The 25,191-nt window shown below is 38.0% G+C and overlaps 2 protein-coding genes across 2 annotated transcripts; one reads left to right on the top strand and one right to left on the bottom strand.

Annotated features, from left to right (window-relative positions):
- Positions 1-316: 316 nt before the first annotated feature.
- LOC145776146 (uncharacterized) lies at positions 317-7,383 on the bottom strand. The gene is made up of 9 exons (XM_082587547.1): positions 7,133-7,383; positions 6,382-6,496; positions 5,714-5,809; positions 5,581-5,638; positions 2,998-4,365; positions 2,555-2,725; positions 1,878-2,048; positions 1,570-1,722; positions 317-1,411 (listed from the first exon to the last, which is right to left on the bottom strand). Exons 1-9 carry the CDS (start codon positions 7,381-7,383, stop codon positions 1,035-1,037), a joined length of 2,760 nt encoding a protein of 919 aa, XP_082443673.1. The 3' UTR covers positions 317-1,034.
- A 1,582-nt stretch (positions 7,384-8,965) lies between these two features.
- On the top strand, positions 8,966-23,514 carry LOC145775360 (cytosolic non-specific dipeptidase-like). The gene is made up of 10 exons (XM_082586649.1): positions 8,966-9,229; positions 9,612-9,778; positions 10,034-10,212; positions 10,640-10,790; positions 11,166-11,279; positions 14,871-15,027; positions 17,088-17,194; positions 17,732-17,873; positions 22,528-22,675; positions 22,946-23,514. The coding sequence occupies exons 1-10, from the start codon at positions 9,037-9,039 to the stop codon at positions 23,010-23,012; spliced, it is 1,425 nt and encodes a 474-aa protein (XP_082442775.1). The 5' UTR covers positions 8,966-9,036; the 3' UTR covers positions 23,013-23,514.
- Positions 23,515-25,191: the final 1,677 nt, after the last annotated feature.

Here is a 25,191-nt window from a genome sequence, read left to right as displayed (position 1 = left end):
TTACATATGTTTATAGCATTTTTTGCAGTTAGTAAACCGTTTCCTCTTTTATGATGCCTAACCTCTACTTTGGTGAAAACACTGTGCTTTGCAGAAACCTTTTCAGAATCTTTGTCAACAAAGAAAAGGCTTATTATTGTAGTATGAATATCAACACTTATTACACTAGTGAATTACAATGACAGGATGTTAAAAATCAACATTAACAGCGTATGCTCGTTTCTGAACAACAAGCTTCGTTCCTGCTTTTGCTTCGTACTCTTCAATGGATCTCATGGCATCTTCAACTGAAGCCAACCACTTCAACAATAAACAATTGATTTTTTATTGTTATAAACTTATGGATCTTCATCACCCATTTTTTGCCATAAGAAATCAAAGCATTTATGCCATAGCCTAAGATTACAGTGAAGAAATGTAAATACTACACACATGCAACAAATCTGGATTTAGCGAGTATAAGGTAGCTGATAGTTTGAAGCTCCAGTTTTTCTTCTTTCCTTCTACTATAAATAGACTATTTCACCACATTTAGGTTTGTTTTATTCTGATGACAGCTCCTGGTGAGTCAGTCAAAAAAAAAAACTGCAGCTTCGAGCTACCTTTTACTTGCTATTTTCAAGTTCTGTATCACCATTTGCTATGAAAGAGTTCAACATATACTAATTGTGTGAAGTTGGAAACAGTAAAATAGTTGAATATTGGTGAACTGTTGAAGGTCTTGTTGGACCGTAGTATATTGCAGCAACTACATTACAAACCTGTACTAGTCCATGACTTTCAGCCAGCTCTCCCAAAGAATGTTAAATGTCCTAATGAATCAGAACTTTTAATGCCAGGATTGGACTCATTAGTCATTCAAGAACACATCGTTAGCGTTTTATGTGAGGACCATTGAAGAAACGATTTTTATCAAATGTTACAAGTTTCAAGCATAACGCGTCAAGGCCAATAAGTCTTTTCGTAGGTCACGGTTTACATATCCTTGGTTTGATTGACAAACCGAGATTGCAGTATCACCTGAACATTCAATGTCACTTCTCCATAAGGTTGCATTTCCTGCAGAACCAAGACTTCGTTTTTGGCGGCATTGTTCTACCAAGACATCTCAGATGGTGCCAATCCAGACACGAGTCGCACATGCTGCTGTCGCCTGCATCAAGATCTAAAAAACAGGAGGTGCACAACCAGCGGCCTTTATTTCGCAAAGTGGTCAGTAGGTTCTCCATCAACTTCCAACCGTCAAAAGAAAAATGTCTTCGCACAGAAGCAATGGCAATGTTTTCATCTAAACACTTCATTGGAATTCTTTCGGGCAATGTTTCAATTTCATTTTCTTCGATCAGTCGATCGCTGAATGGACGCAAGACCTCTTCTATTACCTCAGAATCGACAAACCAACTGAGTATTGCTGAAAAATATGACCATGGGTGACTTTGTTTGATGTAGCCTACGTACGCTTTGACGTAGCCTATCGGCTAGGCAGGCCCACAGAAGTCAAAGTGTAGTTTTTTAAACTAACGTAGGCTATAACAAAAATGAAGTCACACAAACATAAATGCAACAAACCTGCTTCTTTCTGAAAAGACGACTTCAGTCTGAATGGAATTGGTCCGCTCTTTTTTTGTCTCTTGCGTGGTAACCCAATGACTGTCAATCCAGCTCCTTTTGGCCTGCCACGTTTCGTCATCTTTGGTGGAAATTTAATTGATCCTGCATCATCTGTTAATAAACACAACGAGAATCGAATATAAGCTACAACGTAGAAAACATCACTATTTCAACGTTTTTATTAAAAAATTAATAAACATAGTGCATTATGCAATGCAAGAAAAAAACAACTAATCAGAAATGAATGTTTCAGAAACAGCACATACTTGTAAAAGACTGAATAGAACTGGACGGTGTCTGCATCATAATCGCACTGGTATCAACGGTCGACAAGACGTCACCGGGTGTGTGCTGTGAACTACTACTTGAGACTGTAGGAAGTGCAATTCCAGGATCATTGCTGGAAGATGTTGCAGCAGCACTTCCAGTATCAGTGCCTGAAAAGGATCACCTCTGAGCAATGAAGAAACAATAGAAGCGTTGCACGAGTCTTTACTGGACAATTATTGGATATGTTGCACTGTTGCAATGGGGACCAAACTGACGAGGTTACGGTCCTGGGCGGAACATAATGTCGTATAATCGTAAATACGTGCACTGGCAGTAGATATTGTGGTATACCGTATTTTGAGTTGGAAGCGAGCACTTGAGGTGTCAACAAATCTACATTAACCTTTTGAAAACAAGATTTTGTTGCAGCCAAAACATGCTTCTGGCGTGGTTACCGAATGCCAACCAATCCAGTATCTATCAAAATCTGCTAGGTGTTTCTCGATGATTATTTGCAGAATGCTGCATCACCTGTCAATAAACTTATTAGTTATCAAATAATGCAGACCGTGCTATAATCTTAAGAAACATGAAACGTAGTGTAAGCGCAGCATGCAATGCAAGAAAAAAAAGACAACTAATCAGAAATGAAGCTTTCAGAAACAGCACATACTTGTAAAAGACTGAACAGAACTGGACGGAGTCTGCATCATAATCGCACTGGTATCAACGGTCGACAAGACGTCACCGGGTGTGTGCTGTAAAGTACTGTTTGAGACCGTAGGAAATGCAATTCCAGGATCATTGCTGGAAGATGTTGCAGCAGCACTTCCAGTATCAGTGCCTGAAAAGGATCATGCAGTTGTTCACAAAAGCAGAATTACTGAGCATCTGCAACCTTGTATAATCGTAAATTAGTGCGCATGCAGTACATATTAGCCCACCTATTGGATAGCTCAACGCCATAAAAATCATTGCTCAAAAAAGAATTGACTGCAAAAGTGCAAAATCACGACGCAAGTTGCAGTAACTAACCCATATCTCTTCAGATATTTGAAAAAGTAGTCTAGCTTTTCTGATTTAGTAAATAGTGCTAGCATATAATTATAGGCCTACCTTTCTGAGTTTGACCCAAAAAGTTCACAACTTGGAATTTCTTTCCTTCCTGCAAGAACTCTGCAATTTGTCGTAAATTATCCAGGTTGTATTGGAATTCATCCATTCCTTGTTCAGATATCATTAACGCAATCTTCTGGGAAATATCTTGAACCCGGCGATACTTTTGCTGTTCTGATAAAACACATCTTCTTTGAGGCTTGTTAAGAATCTCAACAGCTGGTAATGTGGATGCAGGACCGTTGTCCAGTGAGTTTCTTGTCAGGCGATGGGATTTAAGAAAATATTGCATTGTCCACCGTTCTGAACAAAGATTGGGATTGTACTCTGACATATGGAGCTGCCTTCTAACTGCCAAGACATGCCTACAAGGTAGCAGCATTGATGATGTGAATCCACAAGGACATGCTGTTGTTGTGACTGCCAATTCCCCATGGACACGAGATTTTACTATGGCAGAATCATTCAAAATCTCTGACATGACAACCTTTTCCGCTAACTTGAATTGTTGTTGCACATGAATATATGCAAATGGTGTCAGTAGCTGTTGGTATTGTCTCTCTGCCACACTTGAAATCGCATCCATTGGAACCTTAAGGAAAGCATTTGACGCTTTGTGGTCACGTTCGGTGGAAAGAGATTGGATACATGCCATCAGATCTTTAAAAAACATGGTCATTCCTGAGTATCTTGTTATGACACTTTTCAACTTTCCATTGATGGATTCCAGTCGATTATTAGTTATGTTCAAAAAATTAGCTTTCAAGTTGCTCAGTCCATCCACCCATTGATGTCGAATAGCATGCCAGTTATCGTTATAATATGTTGTGACAGCAATTGGGACTGTTTCAACGAATTGGTTATACATTAACTTATAAGCTGACTCATTTTTGGCATTTGCCAGTTTTCCTAAAATTTCAAGTGATACCTGCCTTTGGGCTGAAGAAATGCCTAATTTTTCCATGGAAACTTCTGTACGAAAAGTGCAAAGGGTATGAAAATAGCAAATTAAAATTTTTGCAGTAGGTAGCATTTTCATCATGGCATCCCGCTCTGTCATGTCTTTGTCAGCCATTACAACCTCCACTTTATCCCAAGCTGGATTGTGGAGTTTAAACTGAGTTAACAGCTTGCTGATAGTCAGTTTGTCTTCAGTGGCTACAAGCCACAGACACACAATTTCCCTCTGACCTAAGCCATCAACATTCAGCATAACATATAATGGCATTCTCAAGTCATTAAGTTTGTAGGTTGCATCAATCAGCAGCATTTCGGGATATGCCGCAAAGGTTTCCCGCATGTCTTTCGTTTGAAAGTATATCGCCTGCAATTGTTTGTCATCATCTGCAAACACATCTACTGCGACACCTAAAATGAAAATAAACTGAGGATTAGTATACCCTACAAAGCAAGAATCTTGGCAATCCTGGGCCAGACTACATCAGATTTAAAAGCAAAAACATCAACTTTTAGTGAAATTTGTTTTCTATTCTATGTTATTCTAATTATTGGCCAGAGGAAGGATGTTTATGCCTTTGGTAATATTTACATCATATAATCAATGTTCCAACTGAGCGGTTGTATACCACTCTCACCCAATTCTCTAAAAGATGCGGCAGATGCCACATGGCAATGCTTAGGGTCCGTTAAAAGGATCCATTAGGAGTAAACTTTTACGTAGATTTCAAATTTAGCAATGTTTTCTATTTCTATCCACTCAATGTAGAATTGTTTCAAGATATTGAAGACCTTTGATTGAATTCCTTGATCCCGCTTTCAATCTTACAATCCCCATAGCGCCTTATGTTGCAACAAAAATTTTTGGAGCATGAGGTTGGGAAAGTAGAATGAATTCTTGTGAAGAAAATGAAGCAAAAAATACTCTCAATTGACCCTTTATAGCTCAATGTTGCAAATTTTCCACACGTTGTAGGGTTCTGTGTTGGTTATACTAGACAAACGTTTTCTGAATAGAAAAACGTCTGAAAATTAGATATTTTTCTTGTGTAGCCTACTATGATGTGCGTACTGGTAATCCGCAGTTCGCTGCAGTAGACGAAGTCTATTGACCGGTAAACCAGGCGGTCAACACTTTAAATTGAACTAGCAATGGGGGGAATTGAACCCACGTCATCGAAATAATTCATCTGCAGTCTAAACCATTACAGCGAGAGGTCAATCGCGAATTGCTTAATTGACATTATATCTGAAATGGTTCAAGAAGAATGCTCACACACAATATCATGTGACAATCAATCTGCAGCAGCGACCTATAGATTGCAAATACGCCTGCGGTGTTGACCAATGTTACAGGCAACCTGGTAGCCTATTCTTGCATTGCTGCAGTACTACAATGATGCAAAAAAAAAAGATTTATCCAAGGTCATGACCCTGACCACAGCTTGCACACACACCTCCGGCTCTAGGCCGGAGTCACATCACCTCCAGCACGGAGCCAGAATTTGACCGGAACCGGAGCTCATTCTATCACTACTTATCATACTGCACATGGAAAGTCATCTCTACTATTTAGCATGAACATATCTTGTATAACAGACAAAAAAGTTTTGTCTGTCGACTAACCTTTTTCTTTCTTCATTTCATTAATAAGTTCATCATAGGTGTTTTCATACAAAGGTCTCTGTTTTGCGGCAATATTATGCAGATCTTTAAGAATAACTGTTTTTCCTGTAGAAGCTGCAATGTGCTTTTGTACCAACTTTTTATTTGCTTTGGTGGCAAGCATTTCTCCGATCACACTGCTTTCTGTTTCATTTAATCTTCGTTGTTTAGGCATCAAATTAAATGCATTCTGAAAAATAATTTATATGCACATAATCAAGAAAACGACATATCATTTGACAGGTGTCCAACCCACAGAGATGGGCAAGATCACCAGGTTCGGTGAATCGACGGCTTGAATATGACCAGTTTCGCACAAACTGGTCATATTCAGCATGTGCGTAGTAATGCGCGCAAAGTGAAATGACCACTTTACCGTGTCTTACGATGAAGTCAAGATCAGAAAATCTGTCTTGCAACATTTTTAACGTGTTTTAGTACAGTAGCAAACAATATTTGAACTTCAAGTGTCATAATCAAAATGCAATTGTACACGGAAAGTAATTTTTTGGATAGAGGGGGGTTTTGGACGGAAATTTCAAATTTTTTTTACTAGAGTTCTTAGAGTGTACTGTTGTATCCTAAAACCTCGGTTAAAATTGAATTTGAAAAAAAAAGCCGATTAACCCCCCCCCCCCTAATGTTATTGCTCTTTTTTATCCTTCACATAATTTCTGATGAAAGCCTCATCATATACAGAGCTAGTGTGACCATAGCTCAAAGGCTATGACTACTACCGTACAAAGGGTTATTTCCACTTACTTCATTGAAATCATGATTATGATCATTGACATTACTAATCTCAGTGATGCATAGCGCTTTTCCATCTGACGTCGCATTTACTTTGATTCCAAATGGACAACCTTTTATAAAAGTACTGAAAAACAACAAAGATGAGGTGACATAGGCCGTGTTGAATCACCCATAAGTACACTTGAATTAGCCATAACTCACGTTGAAGTAGCCTACCTGCAAGTCATGTCGAATTGCCCATAAGTTGCATCCAATTACCTATAAGCCCACCTGAATTACCCATAAGTCCGGCTGGATTACCCATAAAGTCACGTTGAATTACCACAAGTTCAGCCAAGCATTCTCATAAATCTAGTCGATTTACCCACAAGTCACGTCAAATTGCCAAAAAGCTGCGTTGAAGACCCATAAGACATGTCTTTATGGATAATTCCATGAGACTTACGGGTAATTCGACAAATTGTGCTGATGAGAAATTCGACGTAACTTATGGGGAAATTGACAAAACTAATGGGTAGCCTACGGTAATTCAATGCAACTTAGGAATAATTCTGGGCATGACAATTCAATGGAAATTACAATAGACAGCATGCGGGAATGGTTCAGCAGAATATATGCATTTTGCTAAGTTCTCAGCATTCATAAGGAATGTAGGCAATTTGCACTTATGCAAAACTCAATCTATTAGCAAAACTTATGCATATAGGCTACATGAGTAGCTCAACCTATGGGCACCAAGGACAAAACCATCATTACTTACCTTTGATTTGGTCTTTTTCCTTGACTACATGATTTGGGTGTTCTTCCTCCATGCACACAAGCATACTGTATTGTACGATACTTCAACTGTTCATTCCAGGTTTTTGTGGATGTAAGTGCTAGACGTCGTTTTGCGCGTTCAATTGTTATGGAATTTCTCACATAAACATTGACAAAGTTTTCTTTTTCCCATTGCTTAATAGCCGAAGAAAGTGTCTCAAAACTGTAATATAATGCTCCCTTCGTAATCATGATGACGATGGATTCAGTTCAGTTCAGTTCAGTTCAGTTGTTTTTTTATTTCTGACCATCATATCAGCAACTACCGCGGTCCACTCTGCGATCAAGTGTGCAGCACAAGCCAATACGCATGCGCGCGAAATTACGTATGAGCGTCGTCGGATGAAACGCCTGAGCGCATTAAGGTCTTGCTCGAGTAAACAACGTCTTGCTTGAGTGGTGCTTGTAAGAATAGCTTCAGAGGCTAGTTTTACAATATGTTGTAAGAATAGCCACTTCGATTTAAAATACAGGACCCAGCATTCAATAAAAGACAAATCAAATAGCTACCAAAAGTGGATAAGTGCTGTAAGTAAGCTATTGGGAGCCTAAATGTTGTACCGGTACCATATTATACATATATATAATACGACTTCTATCAAATTCAGTCAAGCAATTCTATAAATACCCTGCATTGCTTTCAGATTTTGTGTGATGCAGGCGCAGTGTGAAATTTTTAGTGTATATTTTTGCCAGAGTACATACCATTGCCTTCATAAAATGACAAGTAGGCTAGTGCTAGTGCAGGGTAAAATTGCATGCCAAATAAACTTTTTTATGTGGCCTACCGTAGTGAAGACATCATTCCATTTATCAAAGCAATGATCAAGAAATTGTTGACATTCTGTCAGGAACGCATCTCCATTTTATGTTGCAGAGTACCATACGAGCTAAGAAAAATGAACAAGTCTTGGGTTTCTCTACAACATCGTTTGCAGGTTATCGACGCAAAATTCTAACGTTTGGCTTAAGAATGACACGTTTTCTGATAGTTTAATCTATTTACACCTGCCACGAAACACTACCTACATCCAAATCACTGGTGAAGGTGGTTTTTATAAGACACCCATCGAGATGCAAGCATGGACATCTGATAAGTGCTGCTTTTGTCGCAGAACAAATGTATTGACTTCAAAAAATTCAATGAGAAAGTTTTTGACCACCGAGAAGACAAGTTGCAAATGCAGACAGGAGCAAACGATGCAACATCTACTCGAATGCCCTGACCTAAAAGCAAGGTGCTCTGCACAGGATTTGGCCGAGTTCAACAATAGAGCAAGTGCTTGCGTGATGCTCTGGGCTATGGCCGTGTGACACACGATGAAGAAAAAGACCACCGAAATGCTGGTTAGTGGTTACCCAAGAAGTAATTTCTGCAGCAAAAATTTTGTCAAAAGCATGGAAACTGGTCAAAATGTGTGTGAAAGCTTGGAGGCTAAATATGCTACTCCTATGTCAAATAACTTTCTTAGTCCAAAGATAAAGATTCAATTGTTTATGAACAAGATAATAAATCAGTTAGAACTGCTTTGCTAGGCCTACAGCATTTACAACAATACAACATGAGGGCATTGAACTTACCTGATAAAAAACGAATTACAGCTTAGGGTGAAATATGCTTTTAGTTTAGCATACTTGCTGGCCACTAGAAACTAAAGCACTCACAAGTCCTAAGCAGAGAATAAAATCTTAACTCTGGCAACACCTGCCACGAAACGCTACCTTTTGATCCCAACCAGTGCTGTGAACATAGCCACTTTGTTACAAGTAATTTTTATCCTCCTTTAACAGAATAGCCTACTAAAAGTACCGTTTATTTCGCTGAAGTTAGTTTTGAGCTTGAACATGGCACATTTGAAAGGAATTTTTAATTATGTTGATGAGCATGAACAATTATACATTGATCGGCTGGCTGAAGTAGTTGCGATCAAAAGTGTTTCAGCATGGGCTGAAGTACGTGGTGAAGTCACTCGCCAAGTGAAGCACACTGCTGGAGAACTTGAAAAACTTGGTTGCACAACTGAGCTTGTTGACGTAGGTAGGTTTATTGTTCAGAATTATTTTAGTCTGTTTTACATTTTATTTAAATAAATTATATATACATCATTTCAACAGTGCTTTTGTATTAGACCTAACTTAATAATATGCATTATGATGTCTTTCTATAATTTACCAAATATTTTTCGTTAATATGTTATACCCACAATCGTTACATAATATGCATTAAATAATGGGAAGTCTCACAGCCAGCTGCAATGTTACAACTACATGAGTACTTGAGTAGTGAAGTGCAAGTGTTTGCTATATTATTGACTGAGTAAGCTGGTGTATAATCAAGTAAAAAGTTCTGTTTTTAATTTTTTTTTATTGCATATGTAACTATTCTAGCAACATGGTGAAAATTTATCACTTTATTTTAGGAATGCAAACCTTACCTGGAGGTGAACAGATTCCTCTTCCTCCCATAATTCTTGGAGTATTGGGAAAGGATCCTAAGAAAAAGACACTTTGTGTTTATGGCCATTTGGATGTGCAACCAGCCCACCGAGATGATGGATGGGATACTGAGCCTTTTGTGCTCACTGAGGTATTGTTTGTATTTTTTTAATAAAGAAATTAAATATAATATATATACCTGAATCTAAGAACTATTTCGAGTTGAGATTCTCATTTTAAATATATAATGTTTTTTAAATATATAAATAATAATTTTTTTAGGTTTTAAAAAAATTTTAACACAGGTTTTTTAAGCAGGTTTTTAAATAATTTCAAGTTCACTAATATAACAATGACAAACAATTGTCGCTGTGGAGCAGTAAATTATTTATAAGTTCTTTTGAAGGTTGATGGAAAACTATATGGCCGAGGATCCACTGATGATAAGGGTCCTGTGCTGTGTTGGTTAAATTGCATTGAAGCATACCAAAAGTTAGGTTTAGAGATACCTGTCAATCTCAAATTTTGCTTTGAAGGAATGGAGGAATCAGGATCAGAAGGTTTAGATGACTTAATTATGGGAAGGTAAATGAAGCCATGAGACCCGTAGTATTGTTTTAGAATGATTGAACACATAGAGCATTTAATGACTATACTGAAGGGAAAAGATGCAATTATTCATTCCAACATTATTTCTGGTTCCGAGTTGAAGACTAGTGGATTCATGGTAACAGTGTGTGGTGTACATTTGTTATATCAATTTGTATTCACCAAATCAAGTTTGCTATGGTGGACAATCGAAAAGTATTCTTCAATTTAATTTTTGTTTTAAAAAACATTAAAAACCTGCTGGTTTATCAAGTGATAGGCCTGTTGCAATAATTGCAACTTTAAACAATTTGAAGTAATTTTTTACAGTTTAATCTACTTTCTCTTCAGTTTCAAAAAAGTATTTTTTCAACTCTATTTGATAACATATATTTGGTTGAGAGTGTTTGTTATATTTCTATAGAAAAGATACATTTTTTGCTGATGTGGACTATGTGTGTATATCTGACAACTATTGGCTGGGTAAGAAGAAGCCTTGCATCACTTATGGTCTTCGAGGAATTTGTTACTTCTTCTGTGAAGTTCAATGTTCTACAAAAGATCTCCACTCTGGTGTGAGTTTATATATAATAGCTATTTACAGGTTTTTTTTCAATTCTTTGTTCAAGTTTGTTTCACATCATATTTATACTTAGCTGAGAAGTACTAAACCAAAATAACTCGACTTTTGAATAGAATTGTCTTTGTTGTGTCACTGAAATACAATACTGAGAAACAATACATTGGTATTTGAATAGTGCTCTGGAACTATTCTCTTGTTTATACGTGTGTCACCTAGGTATTGTTTTCAGCTACTGTCTGAAGCTATAGTTTTTCTAACTCTTGTGAGATAAAAAATCGATTGCCATCATCAATGCCAAATCTACTAAAAGAGGTAAAAAATTGATTGACTATTAAATAATATTCATGAAGCTCAAAAATTTCATCAGGTGTTTGGAGGAAGTGTCCATGAGGCAATGGGTGATCTGATCGCCATAATGAACTCGCTTGTTGATAAGAAAGGCAAAATTTTGATTCCTGGCGTGAATGACACTGTAGCACCGGTAAGCAGCAATGTGTTTGTGGTGCGGTACTCGTAAAATGATTCTAATAATCTAATTGACCCTTTGCAGGTACAGTAATTTCCTTTACACGTATTTATAGAAGGATTAGCTTGATGCCCATAAGCCCATCCATAGAGTTTATAATAACCTGGTTTTTTCGATTCTATTTAAATCCCGGGAAACATGAAGCACATAGCGATATTTTTACTATGTAAATTTTACTTTTGTCAGTGGAAACTACATCAGAACATTTCGACATTTTCGATATGCTTCCAAAAACTAAAGTTCGAAGTTCAGTAAACCAGAACAGCGATGTCTTCCATTTGAACAACCTTAAACATGAGTGAATTATGTTGCTCAAATTTGCGCATTTCCTCCGAGATCTGTGTGTGAGGCATGGAGGGTCATGCCGCAGATCATATTATCAAAAGTTTGCACCATTTACTGCTGCCGAAATTTTACAAATTGTATTGGGCTTGTATTGTACGTAATTTCTATGACGAAACAACACAATGGTTGTTGATACCTACCTTGGCAGTTAGTCCAGGCCATTAATATTCGCCATTGTCTCGAGTTTGGTGACCGGCACTGCACATATCGACCCTTGGTTTGATGAAGAAGGTACAAATGATGAAAAACAAGCAAAATATACAAACCAAAATGGTGTTTAGTTTGTTTTAGTCATTTTTCTTGTAATTTTTACGTGGAAAGCTTGGCGATGTTTAGGGATGGTTAAAAACATTGTTTTTTATTATTTTGTCGTTTTTTTATCCTTTTTATTTGTTTCTTTCGTTTTTTATACTATTTCCCATCGTTTCATAGATTTTTTTCAGATAACAACTGTTTCCATTTATCATAACAAGAAAATGCAAAAGAAAGTATTCAATTACAGCTAGTAAATTATCATAATTACTATAGCTTAGGTTGTTGCAGTTTAAATTAAGTTCTGTAAGTCAGAAGTGTGATCGCATGCTCAGCAAATGGTACCAATGAACCACCCAACTTCAAGCGGTCGGTTCGGAGAAATTTTTTGGAGATTTCTAAAATCTCACATCTGCATATGTTCAAAGGAATTAGCTTATAATAGAGGCTAATCACAACAAATTATAGCCTCCCCATTAAAACGTTAACTTTTTTTTTGGTGTGTAATGTTTATGCTTACAAACTTGAAAAGTTTGGATAAAGGCTGTGTTGCAGCACACATGTCAATTTCATATGAGCAAATATGTTAATTTATTAGTTCCATGTTTTTTATATTTTGCTAAATTTCAATTTATTTTTCTTTGTCGGAATGCAACAGAAACGATGTTGTGGAAATAAAATGCAGTAACAGAACCAACAAAAGGAAAAAGTGGCAAAACCGTTCTGGTTCAAGACGAGCATGCAAAGATCCAGTCTTCGAAACTAACATATTTTTACTTCGGCAAAAACGTTGCCGAGGCCAAACAACAAAAGTTGAAATTGCTTCGGCAATTGCTGCGAACATTTATTACGAAAAAAATTGTATCAAAACTTGTCAAACGAGAAGCAAAAAATATACTAGAGTAGTCTATCACGACCGCATTGTTTGATTTGTTGTGATTTAATACTACCAAAAGTAGCAATAAAGCGAGCAACGCAATACGCACACTGTTACGGTCATCATCAGTCGTCATCTCCGCCTGCAGCAGATTGCGCATCAACATGGGTTATTTGCTTCCAAGAGTGGCGATTTTGAGCCAACTCGCCCAGTGTCGCCAAGTTGAGCGCCCAGTGTCGCCAAATTACTGTTACGGTAATTCACGTTAAATAACTCACGGAGGGGGAAGTAAGTTAATTTTGGGTTGATTCAATGTTCGAGTCCGCACAAATCGATTTAATTTTTCCGGCGGGTTATATTGCGTAACAACAATGCCCAATAAGAAATTTACGTTTGTTTTACATTAATTCGACATCTAGCGACGTTGAATTATCATAAAATAATGTTAATTGCTCAACCAGCTACCGGTGACAAATTAATAGCTCCCTGCGAGAAGATTGTCTCGATTTACATAGGCCTATAACATAATTTCAGCACAATTGGGACACTGCGAGCAACACAAAGTCTGTTTGATAAAGAACTAGTCAGAATCGGTATCATCAGATGCTGTATCAGCTGGACGAGATAACAGAAAGCGAGGTGCAATAAGAAGCAGATGCTTACAATAATTTGACGTCTACTGGCGTTAAATCAATGCAAATAGGGTGATATTTCTATAAAAGATTCAATTCTCCCAGCTGGGCACGTGTTTAAGCGCCACGAAGTAGGAAAAAACCCAATTAAAACATCCAGCAATAATAAGATTGAATCAACATTCTAGTTTGGTGTAGTCTAAGAAAATTAGTTTTTTTGTAATCTTGTGTTCATTACAAGCGCTCGTGTGGCTTCGGCATTATTATTGCCGACGCTAATGCGCCATTCATGCATCGCGTCGGCAATTGCCGACGCTAATTTCGAAGACTGAAGATCTAATTCCGAATTGCGCATCTAAAATTGTTACGCATGAATCATTACCACGGTCGACACATCAGTGGCTAGTTTGGCAATCGCTTCCTTAAAACATTCACTTTACTAACCTGTAGTTTAGTAAACTTTTTCTTTAAGTAAACAACTGCCTTTCTTTCTCTGATGTATGAAGTCGGATCCCCCCCCACGTTACTAGCATGATGCACCACTGTGACATCAACGGTTATCGGTTAGGTTAACTGCCTAACCTATAAAATAACTAGATATCGCTATAACCCTATAATATAGGCTCTTTAGGCCTACCCTCAAGATATCAGCTAATTTACATCTACATCACTGAAACAATAACCTACCTAAATGATCCCTACAAAATGTCTAAATAAAGAAAAGCCGTTGCTGCATTTTCAAGAAATCGCCGAATCGGTTTTCTTCGAAAAAGGCTGTCTCCGAATCAGATTCTCCAAAACGGGCCATTCCGAACTTCAAGTGCTATCGAAGATGTAGACTGTTCGGTCCCAGCGGTGACCACTTTAACAGCCAACCTCCTTTGCTGCTTATCTTAATTTCTTTTATTAGTTTGTTTGTTTTTTCATTGCATCGCTCACAATAATAGCCTATTAGTATTACATGGAGTTTTATGACGTTCTTTAAAGTCTAATTGAGGAATCTGCAGTCTAGTCGACTGATACGGGTTAACTTATAGATAAAAAAGTGGATAGTACCACACTAAATTGACAAATTTAAGTTCTTTCAATTTAAACGTAATAAACTTGCATTTGCCAATTTTAGTGTGATACTCAGTACTCACTAATCACTGTATAAATACTTTTTTGATTATTTTATTACACTACGCAACGCATCCTTTTGGATCATTGGTAAAGTCAAATAGAGATTTTAATGAAAAGTTTAGTGACAAAGTTTTATTTTGGTAACTTATCGATGTCTTGATTATTTCAGTGAAGCAAAAATATAAATTTTGTTCCAACATTTAAATTTTAGACAGTTGTTGGTGCTAAAAAAACGATTGTTGTGTTCTTATTTTCGTTTCGTTTCTTTTTTAACATGTTTTTTTTTAAAAACGAACCACATCTCTATCGTTGTTGTAGGTGACACCAGAAGAGCTTTCATCGTACGAACCTATAGATTTCGATCTTGGGGAATACCGTAAAGACGTGGGCGTTGAGAAGCTGTTGCATGATGATAAGGCTGGTATTCTCATGCATCGATGGAGATTCCCTTCTCTCTCTCTCCATGGAATTGAAGGTACAGGAACATCGCATAGGCGCCGACTTTTATTTTTGCACGGGGTGGCGGTAGCACGATATGGCAACCTAAAAACTATCAAACTGCATGTTTTTGTTTGATTTTTACTAAGCGTGTTTCGTAGATGCAATTGTCTTTTCACACCTGATTTGTAGCTCGACAATTTACAAAGCAACTTTAAAACAAAGCACAGGAGGTATGTCGTGAATTTTATTATTACGTTGCTGGTCTGACACTTAACATTTGGCAAAAGTATTTTTGCGAACAGCAGCTCTGTCAATCCAACTGCTAATCAACTGGTCAAGTTGTAACCGTGAAGCTTCAGCTTGATAAACATTTAAAATTAGAACGTGGTTCAATCGCTGTTGCGTCATGGTAGATCGCAAGTAGGTTTTTATGTGCCTGAGTGCACTAAATGATCACCCCGCATCGCAGGTGGTGGAAGGCAACGATAAGTATATTTTCACAACGCAGACCACGTTTGGAAGCATTAATGAAATTGTTTCATTGCTTGCAAATAGATCAAGCAGTTGCGACATAGTTGAAACAAAAATCTGTTTGCTGTTGAAAACTTTCCAGCTGTTGCAATTCCAGACGCAGAAGCGTTGGGTTTATGTCTTCTTTATTTTCTATGATGTAATAAGCAACTCCTATGTCAGACCAATAAATTCTCGCCTCAGACTTTTACAGGACGACTTTTCGTAATTTTTTTCTATGATGTAACAAGCAACTCCTACAGTATGTCAGACCAATAAATTCCCGCCTCACAGTTTGTTACGCATTGACACGCAATATTATTGCATGAAGTAGATAACAAAGTAGAAATTAAAGCATGAAGTAGATGACAGTACACTACAATATTGAAATCGGAAAATAATTCAAAATGCAAAATCTTGAGTAATTGAAAAAGGTTGCTTTCATTATTGGGAATTGGCAGGGGGTGTAGCTTTCCTCGAATATAATCATATAAACGTGTAAATTTGCAGAACGTTAAAACTGCTACTTTACTAAGTGCACTATTTAAATAAAACTCAAAAAGTTTCGAAAATTGCATTTTTCTAATGAAATTCGAAAATAGATATTCATTTAGGGAGTGGAGCTATCAATCATCCAGATAAGTTTATTTCCAAGTATTTTATAGCTGTCATGATTTATAGCGATATTATGAGCAGTTTAAAAAATTTTAAAAAAGATTTTTGAGGGAGGCAATAGAAAGATCGTATTTTATTGATTAATAAATCCCATTGTAAACCTAACGTAACAATGACTTATGACAAGTAACAAATAAAACGATCGCAACAACAACAAGGAAAAAACTTGTAGCCACGTGTTGCGTAATCTTCACGTAGCTTGCTTGATGTTTCGCTAGTATCATGCTTGTGACAAAACAATCATTTTGTTCGCAATACTGTATTGGTTCATCTCTTGCTTCACGTTGACTTGAAGCGAAAACCAATGATCGAAAAAAGATTTAAACTTCCGTTCAAATTACATTTATTTGCAGTAAGTAATGTAACCTAAACGGGGTGGCTGCCACCCCGCCATAGCGGTTACGGGGTGGCGTGGCCACCCCGTAACCCCGTAAGTCGGCGCCAGTGGGAACATGCACATGCAAAAATATTTTTACTTTGTCTTCAACTAGTGGTTCAGTTTGCTTTGATTTCTGACCATCACAGACAGCAAATCAACCGTTTTTTGCATTGATTTGTTGCAAACGTTAAATCAATGCAAAAAACGACTGATTTTCCATCTGAGGAGTGATAATGACCAAGTGAATAAGTTTTGAACCATCCACTTTGGAATGGTTAAGAAACGCTGGAATAGGTTGTTGCGCGAAACGTCAATGCTTAAAACAAAAACGAGAAATACCGACCAGTGGCATGCATTATATAACATCTACTCTTCACGCTGTTAGCCACAAACTTATTTTAGATTTCCGAACGGCTAATCAGCTTTTTTTACATTAGATTAACGTCTGCATAGGTTGAATTAATGTAAAAAACGTTTGATTTGCTGTTTGAAACAATGGTCTCGTGATTGCAAAACCGATGTTTTTAAAGGCGCGTTTGATGGTTCTGGTGCGAAAACTGTTATTCCAAGAAAAGTCATTGGAAAGTTCTCCATCAGGTTGGTGCCTGACCAACTGCCCGAGGACATAGAAAGACACGTACGTTGTATTTCATTTCATTCATCAACTGAGTTTTAATACAAACATCTGATAGTTATTGGTTGCAGTTTGACAAGGGCAACACAAATACATTACATATGCTTTCAAATTGTGTCGAAATAAACGTTGGATTAATTTTTTCGATAGATCTGGTTTTATTTCAGAAGATGTTTTTATTGTGTCTAGTTTGAACAAGAGTGACGTGCCCCTCACAAGTAGTACTGTAGTGCTTAAAATGGATTAGCTTACTTTTGGAGCACACCTGCAAAGGTTTCCAGCAACTTGAACTATCGTTCCGTGTACCGTGTGTATATTTTTCTCCTTGCAAGTAAAGTTAAAAAAGAGTTTGGTGACATGCATTACTTTTTCAACGATTTGATAAGTTTTTATACCAGTTATCGGCCCTCAAAGTGTCGTAGACTCAGCAGACGTATTTATTTTGTAAAGTAGGCCTTTTCAGCCAATGGAAATCCGTAGTTATTTTTAATTGCCAATGTTTTTATAAATATTTATCTTGATAATTTTTTACACTTGTAGGTGAAAGCCCACATTCAAAAAGTCTTTGCAGAGCGGGGAAGTCCCAACAAACTATCGGTTGATATGGGCCACGGTGGCAAGCCATGGGTGTCTGACTTCAACCACCCTCACTACATGGCTGGGAGAAGAGCCATGAACACGGGTATGCCTATTAGGTTTATGATCAGTTGAAAATTAAAATGCAAACTTAAACTTTCCAAAAACGAATCGGTTTTTGTATGATCGTTTATTTGAAAGCGATCGAAAATAGCAGGCCATCTTTCTGCAAACATGTTATCGCTGACACTAACTTCGTGATGTGGTGACTTTGTTACGCTGACGTTCTGTTTGTTTGCAACTTGTTAAAGAGTTGTTGAAATTATTGCACAGCGGTTTTCGACGGTGTTAAAATGTGTATTTTCATTGACAATCTTCAACGAAAAGTTTCGGGAAAAACAGCAACAAGCAACACTTAGTATGCTCAAAAATATTGATTGTAGAAAGTTTTAGGGTTTTGAAAGCCTCGGGTAAACTACTCCTTTAAATGGAATATGAAGTGGCACAAGAAATTAAATTAAAAAAAATTACCCTTTACTAGAGATGTACCGATATATCGGTATCGGCATCGGTATCGGTGATATCGGCCATTTTTTTAGTATCGGTATCGGCATCGGTATCGGCAAAATTTGGCCGATACTGTGGCCGATACTAAACGTGTAAAAAAAGGCGTTTTCTGCGGATTTTCTGCAGAAGCAAAGATATAGATTTTTTAAAGTAGTCACTAACGTCAATGTCGTCACATTGAAGTAGAAAAATAACAACCTGTTCAACTTTTTGATACCTCACACTCCCATGACTTCATGGGCGCACCTTTTGGCATTGTTTGCTTACAGTGATTCTTTCACTCAAACAAAACGTTTTGTTTCAGCAGTTTTGTGTTGTTCGATTCTTAAGTTGTGAAGGAGACTCAATTTCTCCAATGTTTTTCATTTGTGTTTCTTTTTTACTCTCAGCAGAGGATAAAACCAGGCCAAGACTACCCAGTACCCAGGTGGCGGGAATGTGTAGTTTTGCATCGTTTTTGCATTGCTGGACGTTTGAGGGACCCGTGTGGCTTGGTTATTTTTGGTGGGCTGGTTCTGTCAGTTTGTGGTTTGGTTTCCGCCTTTCGTTGTGGTGGACTCACCAGGCTTGAACAATATCGTGGCGGATTGGGCGGGCTCGGGGTGGGACTGCGAATCCTCACTGAACTAATCAATAAGTGGTCTTGTTGCGCCTGGGATGGCGGCCTCATTGTGGGGGGAAGTGTCCTTCCCTGCTGTCGGCACGGGGCTGGGCGCTTACTGGTGCAGCGGGCTGTTGCGATTCGCTGGCCATAACGGTGTAGCTTCCACACTAGCCATTTAGACAACCTAACCAACTATATGTTTCTCGGCAGCCGTTTTGTGTAGAAAATGGCTAGTGTGGAAGCTGCACCGTTGTGGTTGGCGGGTTGCGGCAGCTCGCTGTGCTGGTGAGTGCTCAGCCTTGTGCTGGTGGCCGGGGGGGGACGCTCCTTTCTTCGCAATGAGGTTGTCATCTTGGGCGCAACGGGACCATTTTGATTGGTTTTTTGAGGATTTGTGGTCCCATTGCTTTCTTTTTGGGCCTACTTATTCAGCTGCGACATTGTTTGGGCTTGGTGATTTTGTTGCGGCTAAGGGTGGAAGTTGAATTGCCGACTGGTGGAGCCGGCTTGCTGGGGGCAGCCGAGTTGCACAGGTTTTTTGAGCGTTTGGCGGGGTGGGAGCGATGCAGAATTGCGCATTTTTGCTACCTGGGTAGTCTTGGCCTGGCAAAAGCTTTTCAACCAAACGACAAGCGCCAAACTTTACATTTTACATCTTATTATCAATTATGATAGCCTATTTGGAGAGTTTGCCCAAACATTTTATTAATTTTTCAGAAACCTCAATTATGATGTAATGTTTCTTCCCTTATACCCCAATCCTCAATTACGGTGGCCTTCCATTACTAAAACCTACTATTATGACACAACAATGCGGTTGAGATTGGATTCTTGAATCTTTAATAAATTATGCCAATTCAAAGTTTTTTTTAATAGTTTTATGCAAATAAGGTAAAACTTAGCATTTGATATATTTCCTTGCAAATACCAAAATTGCTTCTTTTTGTAACACCAAAGTATCGGCCAAAATATCGGTATCAGTATCGGTATCGGCCTAAAAAAGTGATATCGGTATCGGGATCGGTATCGGCCAAAATATTGGTATCGGTACATCTCTACCCTTTACACCACTATTAGCATAACGGTACAATGAAACGCGACAGACAAGGCATGTGTGCGCATCGTGCTGTGTGTTCAAGAAAATTTTTCACAAAAAGCATGTTACAGGCAAGTGCTGCGTAACTGCCATTTAACAATGATTGCGATGCATCATACGTATTGTAATGTAAATGGTGTGCGGTCCGGTTTCAATCGTGTTTGTGAGCTGCAACGAACAGCGCCCATTGTTGAATGCCATAGGCAAACAGTTGCAGCCTTCATAAAGAAATCTTTGCCGGTATAAAATGCTTTGTCAGCTTGTCGTGCCATAAAAAACCATTCACTCTTTCCAACGAGGAATTTTTTCAACCCGACTTGTGTTGATATGTATTTATCGATAACATACTAACAATCTAGGTTGCCATTGCCACATCGGTTGAATGTTTGATAACGTTGAATAGATGTAAAATTAGCAAATTATTGGTGTGATGCGGCCGATGGTGAGCTTACTCACAAGCGCTGGAATAAATTTGTGGCTAGAATACGGTGCGATACTGATGAGCCCAGCCTCATGGGCGAAACACGTGTCTATCGCTGTCAATTCTTGCTACAAATCGGCTGCCGAGAAACGCATCCCAGTTTCGTTAACCAAAGTCCGCACTATTGATAGCTCATGGACGTTTTTGGATTTCGTTGCAACGAACTTTGTCCTTTCCAGCAATCTAATCAAAAGAGCAAACATCGCATTATTTCCACAAGTTGTCACGAAGTTTACTTAACGTGCCGTTCTAGATTTGCTCCGCAAACTTTACGGTAGAACATTCCACTAACGTTGTTGTTTTTGATTGCTGACGTTGCTTAATAAATCAGCGGGTAGCGGCAAGACAATGGCTTGGCATGATTCATTTTGCAGGCTCGTCGAACTTAGTTCTTGTCACTATTGATTTACGAAAATGCTTTTAGGAACTTGTAACCATTTGCGAAACGTTCACGGGATAAATAGTTGGTGTACACCGTGCACACAGCATTGTGCAGTGTGCACACTGCACTGTGGTGTACACACAGTTCACACTTCCGACGTTGTTTCAACTTTGCTAAATGCTGATCACTGATCTTTTACAATCATTCTTTGTGAATTTCTTTTTGAAATTGATTTCAGGTAGCAAAATATGTTCATTTCCCTAGAGCTCGACCGATATCGCTTTTTTTAGGCCGATACCGATATATATCTACTACGAAAAATTTGTCACCAACAAAGTTATTAAGCAACAAACCAGTCCAAGAAAGTTTATGCATTGGTTGCTGACTGCTGTGATGGAAATATCATTCTTAACACCAAAAACACCAAACAAAGAAGAAACAACCAAATGCAATACTGTTTTATGTTCAATTCATTAATCAAAGTTCAACAGCTTCAAATTGTAGTTCAAAAAACATAGTTTCTCAGGATGTTTTTGGTTTTTGGACGTTGTTTGGTCTTTGGACGTTTTTTTCATGTATTTGTTTGTTTGTTTTATTATCTTTATCCTGCATTGTGGGAAAGCGGACTTGAGCGCTATGCATCGGTGTACGCCTTCCGACGTACACCTGACCCACGCTGCAGCCGACTGCAATGTCTGTTTCCGGTTGTCTACTCTACTTATGACTTAAATTTAGTACTACCCATTACTCAAAATCGATCACTGGGTAGAGGCAATTATCGTAAAGTTTCTTGCCCAGAGAAACAACAGCAAGTGGCTGGCTGGAGTCGAACATGCAGGCTCTCGACTGCGAGCCCAATGCGCTAACCACTCGGCCACTGCTGCCGACTCGGCCACTGCTGCCGACTTGGCCACTGCTGCCGACTCGGCCACTGCTGCCGACATGTAAAAGAGAACATCTTTTGTGAGCGTAAATCGCACAAAGATCGGTGTCACCGCCACTAGCCCATTAAACAGTAAGCACAAATACAGCAAATGGAGCTAGAAGAGCGCCCTTCCACGTGCACAAAACAGGACATTCGAAAGCATACCCACGTGCTGGTTGCAAAAATGGATTGAGTGCAGCCGCATGCACGTAATTAAAACGAGAGAGTTTAAATGCGCTCTTTATAAGCACGTTTGAGCAACTTGTGTTTTTTCTAAAAGCATGCATGACTGGTTTTGAGTGTATTTTTGCTGGCCGATGTTTACCGGCGAAAATTATCTGCACCTGGTATCGGCCGATAAATATCGGCTGACCGATATATCGGTCGAGCTCTACCTTTGCCATTGATTTAACGTTTGAAGACAATGCAAAAGGCCTTCTTTAACCTAGAAATGATGACTTAAAGATTAAATTATTTGCTATTGTATGATCTGATATTTCTTCTATTTATGGTATTTTGAAAGATTTTTGAGGTTCCAACTATCTTCCGGAAACTTTCATTCGTTTAGAAATGGTTATGTCCAATTGTGCATAGCTCTACTGATCAAATTCGCTTCGGCTATAAGCCAAATGTTTTATTACAAAAATGATTTCCTGGTTAGCTACGAGACGATGCAGCAGGCTTTGTTATGATTCGTGTGTTTAGTATTTGGCGTGGAGCCAGACTTGACCAGGGAAGGAGGAAGCATTCCCGTCACATTGACATTCCAAGAAGCTACTGGGAAGAATGTAATGCTTTTACCAGTGGGTGCTTGCGATGACGGGGCTCACTCCCAAAACGAAAAGTTTGATCGGTAAGCTAAGGATCAGTGTCACTCACGTCAAGTGCCAACTCGAAAAAATTCTCCCTTTTTACATTTTCCAACGTCTGCTGACCTTGAGTCAATGTAAAAAAGTGGCTGACTTTGCTGGTTAGTGTGATATTCCGGCTTGTGTTTTACGCAAGGCTGTCAACAAATATCAGTCACGTCGACATTGAGCGAGCAAATTGACATCGTTTTTTAGTGCTGTGCCATCATCTCACAATAATTGATCACAATCTTATTTATTTTTTTGATTTTTAGATTAAACTACATGAACGGGATCAAACTGATGGCATCCTACCTTCACGAAGTTTCATTGCTTAGCTGAGCCATCAACTGACAAAGCTATAACTCATCATGTCATTAACATCTCTACCAAACAATCGTGTCGCCTTATCAATGACTGCATACTATAGTGCATATCCCACATAAATTTAGTATGCTTGCACTTTGATAAATTTGTTATAACATGGTATGTATGTATGTGGCCGTAATTCTCATATATGCATACTGATTTATTTTTCATGGCATTGCTAGAAAAACATCCTTGTTGCTGTGGGAACATATTTAACACATTTTAATCTTATATGCATCGAAAGAAGTTTTTAAACTTTCAACTGATTTTAGTTTATGCTGATATTTTTATAGGCGGCAAGATATATTCCAATTAAAAATTACAACATTGCCTTTACATGCCACATGACTTGTTTCCATAGCTTTATTTAGCATTAATGTACCGTTATTATTAATTTAATTTGCTTTTTCATCAAAATTATGATGCCTGTGCTAAGCGCAATCGGATGATGAAATAAAAGATTTGTCATTTTCAATCAAGTGTTAAAAAAATATTTGCCTCCATGATTTTTTTCTGGAGTTTTTACTTTTTGAAATAAGTTGTAGATGAACAAACAGAAAGAATGGTTGCCTTTGAAAATGTGGGTATCAGCTCATTTGTTACAACTTTCCAGCTCAGGGCAGACTTCTTGCTTCACAGAAACGAATAGACCTTTTTCGAAAACTAGATGAAGCATAAGAGTAAAATGGTTGGAACGCCTGTCACAAATTATTGCTAAAGTCATGTTTAGGGAACATGTCTAGTTTTGGAAATCTTTGCTGAGCATTTACATCATGTATTTTTGATTAGATGAAGCTTCTTGTAACATTAACCACTCTGAAAGTGCCGCAGTCATCAGATCCATGAATTACTATAGGCCAATGTTATTGTTTCTGAAACAGTTTGGTTGATTGTTGATGTTTTCTTACAAATGGAACGATTGCAGAGCGATTTAGTGCATTTAAATGACTGAAGTCAAAGTATGCTATTCACGAGAATGCTTGTTTCAATGTGGATGTTGTCTACTCGTGCTTGAACAACCGTCCATGCAACAGTCGCATTGGTTCAATACGAATCGAAAATCGAATTATTTCAGTTTACAAAACGTAATCCCGTAGGGCGACTTTTTCTCTATTTATTTTATATTATATATAGGCCTATATTTTTTTAAAACCGTGTTAGAAAGTTAGTGATGAAATTGGGATGGAATGATGAAAGACTGTCTTCCAGTGATATCTATAAAGAAGCGGATACAGAGGCTTTTATTACGTCTGACAATCAGGGGAGCAGGATTGTGAAAAAGGGCACTTTTGTTGCTGAAAGGCCTTATTTTTTAAGTTTTAAGATATAGCGATAATGCTCATCTATCAGCTCATTATCTGATATTTTGTGTGATGACTGTTAAAAATTTGAATTCTATGGACTTTGAGTCTGATTGCAAAATAAATAATAATAATTATCGTGTAATGATATACCAATATGTCTGTTTCTGATATAATAAGTATCCAGTATACAAAGAGCAATGGCACGAAAGGACATCATGCTATGTTATAATGATGTAAGCTACTGTGATACAGATTTTTGTGTCGTGAATATTATTTTGAAGGAATAATGAAAGATTACAATTAGGCTCAAAACGGCGAATAGCAGAAATTGTTTTATTGCAAAATCTACAGTAGCTTACATAACCTTAAAAAGGCACTTCTGCCCCCCTCCGGCGCTCCTGATGACAATTAAAATAGACGTGCATCTGTTTAGCGTGAACTATTTCTGTTTTAATGTTATGACAACCTGCATTGCGCTATTGCCATCAGGCTTCGATATTCGCTGCACCCTATGCCGAAGGCTACTTGTCAATTCAACTTATACTTGCTTCACATCTAGCCTATTGGCTACAGCAAAGACAGTGTTAAAATAAACAGCTTACTGGTAAATTTTCAATTGTCTTTCGAAACAAGTATTCTTTAAATATTTTCTACATTTGCTAACTGTCTTCTGTTGCTGACTGTAGGCTACCAGCTGCAATACAAAACTTTCTGCAATTTAAAAAAGAATCGCATGTTTAACTCGCTACAACTACTGCCATGGTAGTGTCGTGAGAATAATGCAATTGCTGCGAGCCTTTGTATTCTCTTCTTTAGATATCCCTGCTCTCTTCCCGTTTTCCAAATTT

This window comes from Aplidium turbinatum, chromosome 8 (genome assembly GCF_918807975.1).
Source record: "Aplidium turbinatum chromosome 8, kaAplTurb1.1, whole genome shotgun sequence".
Classification (NCBI taxonomy): Eukaryota; Metazoa; Chordata; class Ascidiacea; order Aplousobranchia; family Polyclinidae; genus Aplidium; species Aplidium turbinatum.
Note: the sequence above shows the minus strand (reverse complement) of the source record. Positions and strands in the feature narration are given on the sequence as shown.